This window comes from Pezoporus wallicus, unplaced genomic scaffold (genome assembly GCF_028554395.1).
Source record: "Pezoporus wallicus isolate ANWC-B61680 ecotype Strahan unplaced genomic scaffold, APGP_CSIRO_Pwel_v1 contig_6787, whole genome shotgun sequence".
Taxonomy (NCBI): domain Eukaryota; kingdom Metazoa; phylum Chordata; class Aves; order Psittaciformes; family Psittacidae; genus Pezoporus; species Pezoporus wallicus.
In genome coordinates this window covers 1,360,098-1,372,354 of record NW_026636951.1, presented here as the reverse complement: position 1 = coordinate 1,372,354, position 12,257 = coordinate 1,360,098, and the positions used below count along the sequence as shown (strand labels likewise).

The 12,257-nt window shown below is 36.0% G+C and overlaps 1 protein-coding gene across 14 annotated transcripts in view; it reads left to right on the top strand.

The window, feature by feature from the left end:
- CPEB3 (cytoplasmic polyadenylation element binding protein 3) overlaps positions 1-10,751 on the top strand; it is a 93,120-nt gene extending 82,369 nt beyond the window's left edge. For all 14 annotated transcript variants that reach the window (XM_057402302.1, XM_057402303.1, XM_057402301.1 and 11 more), the window contains 2 exons: positions 2,084-2,265; positions 4,995-10,751. In XM_057402302.1, the coding sequence (XP_057258285.1) occupies positions 2,084-2,265; positions 4,995-5,222 (410 nt within the window). In that variant the 3' untranslated portion in view covers positions 5,223-10,751. The remainder of the gene's footprint in view (positions 1-2,083; positions 2,266-4,994) is intronic.
- The last annotated feature ends 1,506 nt before the right edge of the window (positions 10,752-12,257 follow it).

Below are 12,257 nucleotides of genomic sequence, written 5' to 3'. Positions count from 1 at the left end.
CCAGAGGAAAGATTTATCCCAGTCCAGATGTCCTGGCAGCCCCCAGTTTGTTTTGAAGTCCCCTTTTCAGTACCGCTCCCAACACTCTTTCTTCCTAACCTTTATATTCTTGGTGAGCCAATGACAAGATCATGGAGCAAGTTGAAACATATCTCCTAGCTCCATCCTTTAGCAGCCGACAGTTGTTAGTAGTACCTCTCCATCCTCACTCCAAGTCAGCCGCATGGTTTCTCTTTTTCATCCTCTCAAATCTAATCCTGTCTTTTCAGGGCTGTAGTAGACAAGGCCCCTCAGTCATTGTCTGGAAGAAAGACTTCTGGATTGGATTTGCCAGTAGCTCTCTTTCCTTTGGTAGCCACTTTTCACCCCACTAGGACTTCAGCTCCTCACTTGATGTTTCTCCTAATTCAGATCCTTTTGGAAAGCTGTGCACAGGGTCCCCCAGCCACTGCTGTCAGTAAGATTTCTCCCAGCCCAGGTTTCTTGGCAGCCTCCACTTTCTTCACCATGTTAAAATAAGGCATAATTATAAGACAGTAATTATGTAAATAGTAGCAATTAAACATTAGTTCATTTCTAATTATAGTCTTTATAAAACTGTATTTCATTTGGCCCATCATAGATTACATTTGAAATGCATCATATTTGATAAATGATGTCTTTAGTTCTCCAAATCAGACAAATGGTTTCCAGCTTTTCTTGTTTGCAACTTTAAAGACCTGACACACAAGTTTTTCCTAAGATGTCTGAACACTACATGGTTTCCTTGCCCTGGAATCATGTACAGTCTTCGTCTATTGGCAAGAGTGACTTACTGGAACTACCAGGTGTTTAAATGTTCCTGATATTTATTCCTGTCACTTTTTGAGATCGCTACCTAAAGTATGACTTCAATTCATTAGAAAGTAGAAGAATCTACTAGTCACTACATTATGCTGATAGTTTTCCCTTCCTGGTTAGAGCAAGAATATTACCTAGTTTGGTAGGATGAGTTAGACATTTGTTTGCTTGTTGCAAATGGACAAATGAGCATATGTTCTTCCCTTAATGTGACACACACATTTATACAAACACACATACATACTCTATTTAAAAATTGTCTCTATTCTACATATAGTGAACTAGTGAGAATTCTGTGAGAACTGCAGGGATTTAAATTTTTAGTATATCCTTTTCATTTTATCTCTGATAGCTCAATTTTTACTTGCTACTGAATGTTTTCACACACTGGCATAAGGCTGACTTGGCAGAGCCTGTACAGGTCCCAGCCAGGTCTTTGCTTTGTGAGGGTCCGTCCCTCATCCATCTGTCAAATTTGTTTGCCTGTCAAATTTTACAGAGAACTTGGTATGGTGATCACACATCTTGGCATAGTTTACCTGCCTCTTCTCCACTTCCTTCATTTTTTTTCCCTTAACTTTCCTCCTGTATGTTCTCTCGGCCATGCATTCAGCCTGTCTTATTTTCTGAATTATAACTTCTTTGGAGTTATTCTTAAGTGTCAGAAAAAGCACCAAACCCTTTTAAAAGATCCACCATCAAATTAATGTTCTAAAAAACACTAAGTTGCACCTAAAATGTAGGCTTGCTTTTTGTTGCAAATGTAAAACACTTCCCTAATGTCTTTTCAATCTTAGTAGCTAGGGCAGTGTACCAGGTTCTAAATAGAGGAATATCTTTAAGTGATCTTATATGTAAACTAGCATTAACAAGCCTGGCTGAAGCTTGGGGACATCCTGAATATCTAATCTCAGATACCAGAGTTTTAATTTACAGTATGATAAATTCTAAAACAGTTGACCTGATACTTACTTTAACAATGTAACTCTGCATTTTTTCCCCACACTTCAGTCATACCAAGTTTCTTTTTACAGATTCTGCTTTTTGCTTTTATATTTTACTGTAGCTTGTGTAGGATTGGTTCATTCTGTTAGAACCAGGGTTTGGATGTACTGTTTTACATTTTGGAAAACAAGCAGCTAAGGCAAACAGTGTTTGTTTGGTTTTTTTTTATGCAACAAAGCAAATGCAATACTATTATTTATGTTAAAATCTATACTATTTAACACTTGACTTCTTGCAGTTGAATTGGCAATGATCATGGACCGTTTATATGGAGGTGTCTGCTATGCTGGCATTGATACAGACCCAGAGCTGAAGTATCCAAAAGGTGCTGGCAGAGTGGCTTTCTCCAATCAGCAGAGCTATATTGCTGCTATCAGCGCTCGCTTTGTCCAGCTCCAACATAATGACATTGATAAACGGGTAAGTAAACTAGCATGGAACAGAACGGTTGTTACTCACAAAACTGTACAGAAATGAAAAACATCTTTACATTAATATTGTGTTGGAGAACAGTGATCTCTGTTCTTCAGATGACATTTGCTAATTACTTAGAAGCTTATTTAAGCAGCTAAAGCAGAGTGAAAAAATGCACCTTAAACATCTGAAGTAACGTTGAGCCCTAAAACCGGAAAATATTTGGTTGTAAGCTCATTTATTCTCATTTTGTTTTGAATTCTGAAGGTGAAATGCCATAGAATTTCCCAGCTTTTTCTCCTCCTCCTTTGGATGTTTGCTGACTGTACATCAACAGCTTTTACTTAGTGGCTACTTACATAGCTTCTGGCACTTCTGCTGTTATTAGGCAACATTTTTCTCAACAATGTACATCTACACTCGAGGTGCCTAAATCACAGCTTTATCATACATAGAATAGGTAATGCTGACCTCAAAAGTCTTGAGAATTATTTAACCAAACCCAAATGCCAAGGGATGCTTAATAGGTAAAAGGGGAGGAAACAAGAAGGGATTGTTCAGTGTGAAATCCTGGTTTCTAAAGGGCTTTTCAAGTACCAAGTGAAATTTACTGAAATCCGAATTGAAGACATTAGAAGAAAACACTCCTTAATTTCCAAGATACTTTTTCCATTAGACCTTCTTTCTTCATCTCTCGATTACTTGTACAAAAAACACCTATGATTTGGGGGACTCGGCATTTAGAATTATTCAAAGAACACACAGCATGCACTGCTGCTATGGATTTTTACAACAGAGGTGGCTTGTTTTCTGCTTAATCTGATAGAAAACTCTTAAAAATAATATTGGCAGGTATTGGCTGTGTCTGTTATGTGCAGTGTACAGATAAAATCACACAGCTGTAAAGTCCAAGCTATTTTTACTTTCTCTTTAAAAATCATGACTTTTAAGTCCTCAAACTGTTTTCCATGGTGCTACTCTACATCATGACTGTAACTAAGACAAGGCTGTTTTGAAGTATTTCTCGTCTGTTAGATTCTGAAAAAAAATTTACAGAGAGACTAAGAAGATTAATTTTGGAATCTTAATCACGGTGTTGAACCCTTTGAGATTTATATATCAGCCATGCTTAAAAACTTAGGGCTTTTTCTAAGCTTTAGGGGTAGAGCCACAAATGATGCTAGCTGGTAGGTTTTTTCCATCCATCAGTACTTTTCCCAGTTACTGATTGATAATTTGTTTCATTATCTTTTTATCTATATTGAAAACAGGCTTATCTGTGAGTTTGAAGAAGCATGAAATCCCTTAATCAGTCCTTAAATATTAATTTTTAAATCCAATAGATCGAAAACCCTGAGCTGTACAGCATACTTTCTTAAAATCGTGTCACTAGTAACCAAAACAAGAAAAAGTGTGAGAAAGAGAATCTATTTCAGACCTTCACAATTCATGCTTTGGAAATGTGAGTAGGTGGGGATCCAGAGATGTGCTGGACGTTGGACCTGCTTTCTTCCAATTTCATTTGAGACAGTGCCGTCTTACTTTATGTGATGCTTCTAATTTTAGTGGTATGGCATCTGATATGCAAAATGGCAATTACTCAGACTTGCTCCAAGCAGCAATAGTGGTATAGTGTAATTTAACAAAAATTAAAATAAAATAACGTAAAGTAACATATAAAATGAAGTAGTGATTCTAGCTGTTCCACAGGCAAGAAATAGAATTCCCTCTATAAGCTTTACTTCAAATGAGTTACATTTACTGAAATGTGGTCAGGATATGATGAAGTAAAATTCAGCATAAACCTTTTTTGTATAATATGTTTCTTGTTTTTCAACTTAATATTCTGTTTTTCCTTAATAGCATAAGAATTACACATGCATAAACCAATGATTTCCCCAGAATGAATAAATGCTCAATTTGAATGTGTAGGCTTGATTCTTAGGAGCAGGCACATAGCAGAGAACTCATATGTTGTCAAGTTCTGTAATAGTACTATTTCAAATGCCGAGTCAAGTATCAGACTACTTCTGGATTTGGCACAAGCACTTTAAAAACAAGAAAAATTCCAGTCCTAAGATGTTTACAACTGAGTGTAGGACAAAAGTCAGCAGCTCTCCAGTCTATTTATAATCGGTGGCAATGCCACAGGTGGATTTTTGTTAGCATAAGGCAGCGTATTTAATACAAGTACATTTAACCTTGTTTAAATTGAATCTTCATTTATTAGTCTTGTCCCAGATTGTGCAGCTCATAAGAAGGAAAGAAAAGGGAGGAAAAAGCCACCTAAACACTCTCTGGAAAAAGCCTCTGAAACTCACCAGACAGCTGAACTTTATAAGTGTCATTTTGTTCTTTATCATTTTTCTCTCTTAAATTTTCTCTCTCACACCCTGCCCCCGTAACAACTGTATTCACATTCCTCGAGGTTTCTTAGACAGCAGCAAAATCTTTAGAGATGCTATTTTTACTGTACTTCCATCTCAGTACTTTCGCATACCTAAATTTTCCAAGAAATGTTGAATGGTTACCAAAACACATCCTTCTTTCTTGAGGTTTTCATACAAGTAAAGTGGTATGAAAATTTAACAACCAAAGTCTTTGGGTTAATCCAGCATCAGCTGAAAACCTTCAACTGATGTCAAAAAAGTCAAATGAATTAAAATACCATTCCTTCTTTTCATGCTTGGCAAAACTCGGTAATCTTCTGACAGCTCTTCTTCTTCCTGGTGCAGGTGGAAGTGAAGCCATACGTGCTGGATGATCAGATGTGTGATGAATGCCAGGGCACTCGCTGTGGTGGAAAATTTGCTCCGTTCTTTTGTGCCAACGTTACCTGTTTGCAGTATTACTGTGAATACTGCTGGGCAAGCATACACTCTCGTGCTGGGCGTGAGTTCCACAAACCACTGGTAAAGGAGGGAGGTGACCGGCCCCGCCATGTCCCGTTCCGCTGGAGCTGAACCCCAGGCCTCCCCCAGCAACAAGTACTGGAGTAGATAAAATTGTGTGAAAAGAGAGCGCTGCCTCAGGGCTTAGTGTTCTGGAAATCTGTGCATTCGTCCGCGACTTTAATGAAGATATGGGTCTTTTTATTACTATTACTATTATTATTATTTACAGTCACATTACTGAACTCAGTGTCCAGTATAATACAAACCGGCAGAGTGTAACTGTACTGATTTTGCACTTTGATTCACACAAACATCTGCTTGGTACCTTAATTTCCTACACAAGACTTGTCACTAGTGACATTACGTAGACTGCCATTCTCATCAGCCTTCACTGGGCTGATGTGTATATGATGAAGATTTTTTTTTATTATAATTATTTTTATTTTTAAACTGGAGCATGCACTTATTTTCAGAAATTTAGACTTGCCCCTAGCAGATGACTTACCAAAGTTAATATTCACAAGTAGGTGGCAGATGTAGCAAAAACTTAAACAGATATTCAGCAATCATTAGTTTGGGTCATTTAGAATAGTAATAACCCTTAAAGAAAATAAGCCTTTAGTTGCTCTCCATTTTGACTTGTAAGGATGATACCTCATAAGCTGGATCAGACTTTTTTCTTTTGTTTTGCTGAGGGTTTTTTGTTTGTTTGTTTTTGTTTTGTTGGGGGTTTTTTGTTTTGGTTTTGTTTTGGTTTTTTTTTTTGTTAGGTCTTTTAGTGTTATGTAAATGTATGCTGCAATAGCTTTTGCTGCTATTAAAATGGTATTACTAATACCATAATACTCTATTCAGGCTATAGGGTATCAATTAAAAAATGAATATGTGATTAAAATAGTGATGGCTGCTGAAAGGAGATCAGTATAGCATACAGAAAAGCTTCCAAGGAAGGTCAATATTTTTTGACTGCATGTTTACTTAATCAGGTTGCTGCATGCAATAAATTTTATATATGTCTAACGTAAAACTTGCCCACAATGCACAAATTATGAATTTACGTAGGCTACAAAATGCTCAGTAACAAAACGAATTGATTACTGACTGGAGGAAGGCATGCCTCAGTAAATGTAATGCTTCTGAAATTAGGATCAGCCCATTACAGAATGACCTATATTACAACCAATATAAAACTAGCTGTAGGATATTCTTAAAACAAATTTGTGGATGGTAGATGAAGTACTTTGCGGTGCTCTGTTATATATCGTGCAATTTATTTTATATAGTAAAGTGATTATGTCTAGTACTGTGATCAAACTTAACTGTTAAAGCCTCTGTATCCAACATTAACACGTTTTTGACAGTTCATAACAGGTACATAAACAGAAATGAGCTCTTAGTTACAATCTCTGTCCTAATGCTTGCATCATTTACGTAGCTGCAGACCTTGTCCAGAAAACCAAAGAGCTCATGCTAGCGTACATACACTACCGATTATATAGTCTGTCAAACTAATAAACTAGGCACATTTAAGAAAGTTAGGAAACAAAGTGGTGCTAAAGAAATGTCTGCATATAAAAGTAACATGAGATGTCTGCTCTGTGGATGTGGCGTTCTCTCTCTAATCCCTGGATGTATCCTGTGAAGCTTGAACACAATTAAGACCTGCTAACACAGTGGACATTTTTTTAGCATGAACTATGGGGCTGCAGATAGCATAAAACTACAAAACACACTTGGTATATACTAATGATTGTGAGAATGTGTACACTATTACTTTCTTTTTCCTCCTTTGGTTTTGCAGTTCTGGGGACAATCTGACTGGATATGACACCGCATAGTAGATTTATATGTTCTGGGTTTTGTTTGTTGTGATGTCCTTGTTTGTGTCTAATTCAGTAATTTGTTTTTCCCAATGTTTAGTTGCGAGTATTGGCTTTGAAAGGATTTTTTCTGTTTTTGGGAAAAAAAAAAAGAAAAAAAAGAAAAAATAGTTTTTTACTGGTTTAAAATGCTTATTATAATTATCCCTTTTGAAGTTACTTCTGGGCGGTTTTGTGATATTGCTTTTCCCAGCCCAGGTGTCTTTTCTGTTGTTTTTTTTTTCATCTGTACAAGACATTTTGTTATGCACTACTTTTTGTATCTAGACAGTTTTCAACAGTCGGCTGATGATTTTTTTTTTTAAAGAAAAAGGCATGCTTTCTGACTGACATGATCTTTTGCAATACCTCAATTTTGAAATATAGGAAAGAAAATGATATTTTCTAAGTAAGTTTATTCAGAAAAATATATATTAATTTAATTCTGCAAGAAAAATGATTTAACAGATGGGTAACTTTATTTTTTTCATGCTTATTTGAGTTTTTTTGAAAATGAAGAAGTTAGAGCTTTATAACTGTAATATTAAAGATCATAGCTAACCTACAGAAATCTACCTAATTATGTGAAAGAACTAAACCTTTTTGAAGAAATTCCCCTCTTTCATGTAGAAAAATACCCCCAGAGAGAAAGAGAGAGAGAGAGAAGCTGGAAAATGTAGAATATACCATAATGTTGGATTAAATCTAAACAAAATCATCATAAAGAACAGGTGTAAACACAAACTCCATTTGGTGCTGAAAGTTGTGAATAGAAGGTGAAAAACTATTTTCCCTTAATTTGTATATTTATAATCAAGTGTGATTATGCACGACTGACCAGAATTGTGAGAGTTCTTCTGTTTGTATTTTTTTAAAGAGAACTTTTTTTAGTTTATTAAATTATGACATGCTCCCTTTTCTTTTGTAAATGAATGTGCCCCCAAGTTGTTAATATGTTATATTAAAAGAGGGTCCTTCAAAAAAAAGTTATTTTTTAAAATATGGAGTTCTGAACTGCAACTTGACTAAGAAGCCCCTGGGTACAACAGGTCCTATTGTGGCCTTTTCTGATGTGAGACTTGAACTAGTCGATTTTTTTGAAGGCTAACCTAACCTCGACTATTTGTTGTTATGTGCAATACTGTTTGTACTGTTTGTATAAAAAAAAAAGAAAAATGAAAAGAAAAATGGCATAAATCTTTATTGCAGATTTATTTTCATTGCAGACTTTAGACATTGTGATTCACTAAAATCATTTTTCTACTGTCAAATATGTACCTTTTCTTCATGCTGGTATTTTTTCAATAGTAATGTAGCCTTTGTACTGAGACAAATTTTCATTGTTATTTTTAGAAAGATTTTTTGCTAAGAAAAAAATTAAACATATTTACATATTTTTCATTTTTATTTCGTATTTTCTTTAAGGAGTGCTTTCTCAACCATTAATATAGTTGTTTCTGGGAGAGACTTTCATATCTGGTCAATGTCATTAATATTATTTTGTATTTTTACTTGGAATAAATTAATTTTATGATGCTAATTCTTTAAAAGTTTATTTTTTTCATTTTCAGTTATTTTTGAAGCTAAAATCTTTGTAATATTGTTACTAAAGTGTCTAGTTTTTTGAAATGCAAAGCTTTATGTATTAACTTGCTGATGTGGTTTACAATAGTGTGGCAATGATGAAAATGGTTGGTTATGTAAAGTGATTGGAAAATTGTAACAAAGAATTGGGCAATAAAATGACAGAATGAAGCAGAAAAAAACGTGATATTTTGAAAAGCCTTTTCCTTTATCAAAATGATTTAAGGAGATAATAGGGATGTCACAGTACCAGTTCGCTGTCTAGATTTATACACCACCAGTGTTGATGAAATACTATTGCCGTTATAAGGAACTAAATCTATTGAAACAACGGGGTTTTGACCCTGCCCATTCAGCATAATGCTCCATTTCTTTTCTTGTCATGAACTTGATAGACTCTCTTTTCAATAGTCTTAGATTGAACCTCCTAAAATATATATTCTTCATTGTATTTTGCCACCATGTTATTTATTGAATTGACCCTTTCCTGCACAACTTCGTTCCTGCATATGTTTATCGGTGGCAGCATGGAGCAGGCTGTAGGTACCCACATCATTTTGTAAGGAAGTTACCACATCGTGTCGGTAGCTGCCCACTCAATGCAAAATACAGTATGGCCATTCCCTGGTAGCAATGCAGTAACCCATATTGCCACCACTTCTGAACATCTGTTCAGCTTCTTTGTCTTTCTCCGTTCTTCTCTGCCTCTCTTGTGTCTTCGTCCTTTATTTTTCTTTTGTGCTGGCAACACCAAGTATGCCAGTATGGAAACACCTTTCACTTCACTTCCATTTACATCACCTTTGTTTCCCTATGCAGCCAGCAGAAACCCCTTCCTGAAGCCAGCAACTCTCTGTTCTGGCACCTTGAACAATCCAGACTAAAACTGGTGTTGCGTAAACAGGGCATACAATGACTTTCTCTAGACAAAACAATTACTTGGACAAGTTATCGATGACCTTTTAGACCAACATATGCTAGAGTGTTAGAGTGGCTCATCTGTAACTTGCGGAAATGTGTCCAGAGTTGGTCTATTGTGTATCCTCTGTGTGTTCAGTTCTGTAAGTAATGTATAGACTAGATCAAATAGTGAAGTAAAATTTAGACTCAAATTAGGTACTACTGGTTGGAATGTACACAAATTGCAAACAAAGGAGATTAAGGAATGAAAAGGGAATAAAAAATTCCTGCTAAGTGGTACAAAGTTTATGCTTATATTTCTGCCTACATGCTTGTATTTTATAGCCTGCTAGCAAGGCATGGGCTAAAACAAATTGTATTGCAACTCTGCAGTTAGCAAATAACTTTGCTGATTTCACTATCTGTTAGAGTAGTTAAAAAAAAAAAAAAAAAAGAAAAAAAGAAAAAAAAAAGGCGCTTAAGTGGGAAAAGCTCCCATGTTACTATTTCAGTATTGTGACATCTCTACTTGCAAGGTATGAGTGAAAGATTAGTCACGGATTTGTAGAAATGTCTCTTTTGTTTAACCTGGCTTGTACGTAGTTGCTTTTATGCTAGTTTGTATGATGTCAGCTAACCCCTTTTTCTTTTCCTGCCTTCCTTTCTTTTTTTAAACCAGACAAACTTCTTCATCTCTGCTGCTATAGTGTTCTATCATACCACAGAGTATTTTATATTCATGTTAGTGACTACTCTATACCCCAAATGGGTAGCTGGTCAGAAATCACATTGGTCACACAATTCTGGCACACTTAAATTTTCAGGAGCAAACGTTTAGCAGTAAGTAGAAAACCAGGGTGCTAACAGGAGGTAATTTGGGCTTTTTTTTTGTTTGTTTTATTTTCTTTTTTTCCTGGACATAGTTCTGTTGGGGTATAAAGTATTAGATATTTGTAATTTTACTGTCAAAATAATGGACATAACTTTTAGAGCATTCACAGCTAAGATATCTGTATTTGTTTTTCAACTAATTTTAAATGTACTGTATCTTTTATTACATGTTCTCTTAGATTGTTTTTGCTAGTAACTCTAACAAGGCTTCTTCCTTTTTGGCTTGGACTAATGCTTGTATGGAACTGCAGTACTGTGACTAAACATGGAGCTCAATGCTGCTATTGCTTACAACTGCTTAAACTTTGTAGTTTGGACTTTATTTTTTTCTGTAATAACTTATTAAATATAGTTGTATGAAGTACTGATATTTGTCATCCTTTGCACATGCTAAGGAAATCTTGGGATATGCCTTACGGGAATGTAAACAAACTACAACCCCCCCCCCCCCCATATCTCCTACTGGAAAACTGTCTGCACTAGATTTAGGTTAAGCAAATGCACACCTTACATGCACACTACCTGTCTTTTCTAGTTATTTTAGAATACAACTATATGGGCCACTTAAGTTTTCTAAAATGCAAATCGTTCATTATGCTAAAATGAAGAGTTCATTATGCTAAGCCAAAGGCAAATACAAAAATATATACTGTAGAAATATTTCTGAGAATGTGGTTTCCCCCACCAAATGCAGCATCATGTGCCTTGAACAAAAGGAGCTGTTACATCACTTTCTCTGAATTTAAGAAAAATTGCTGTCTAACTTAGGCTGTACTTTTTTATTAGCAGCTCAGCAATGGCTGCAGGCTACAGATTAGACTGAGCAGCTAAAAAAGAAAAAAGCACTGCAGCACTGGTTTCTAATGGTTCCTAGTTTCAGAATAGGAGACAAAGCTCAGTGTTACAGCTGTTCAGAACTCTACAGAATGCTTCCTTGAAAAATGTGACTTCTGCCCTGTCAGGGCAAGTGAAGACCACAGGAACAGCGCATGTTGTACATCGCTGCTTGCTTTCAGTGGCTACATAAATGCAGCTCAATGACCCTGCTGGAACTGTCAGCACTTGAAATTACAGGCTGACTTCAATGTGCATGTTTCACTTAAACAGGAACTGCCCAGTATTATGCTAGAAGAAATTAAATGCCCTTCGGAAAGAATATGAAAAGCTGATGAGGCTGTGTGCCAAGTAGTGTGCATGCTTTCCTAGTGTGCAGAAGAGCCCTGTGGCTTGTGTTATGCTACTTTATCCTAACATTACCCTGTGCAAGAAAGATTGATGCCACTGCTAGTGAAGAACAGTAACTCTTAGGAGAATGGTCCACTGACTGTTCTTCCTGGATAAGTGGTTTTCCAAGACAAGGATCTCTATATGAGAACTTGTAGGCTTCTGGTTACTTCAGAGTTAAATTTGAGAAGGGACTTCTTATAAACACCTTCCATTAATGAATGTCACACTGCTTATTGTAGCCTCTCGCCATACAATGGTTCAGGTCCATCTGGACAAGTTCAGTCCGGATTTACCCACATCCTCTGTACCAGAGAACAATTGTGCGAGGAAGCTGGAACTGCTAATCCAAAATCCTTCCATTACTACATTACTGATAAAGTAAGCTATGCCACTTGTAGGATGCTGATACTGAGAATTTGCCTTTTACAGCTGACAGCAGCATTTAACTCAGCCATTGCTTGCATTAAAGAAAAGGTTGCACCAATTTAATTTAGACCAATGCACTTAAGTACAAAAAGCTGCATGACCTCTTTTGCTTCTGCTTTGTATGTGTAGTTTTTGCTAGGCTTAAAATGAACGAAAATACCTACCTATATGACTACTGAAGCTTGTGTATTAAATCTATTTAGGCTTCTATGCTGCT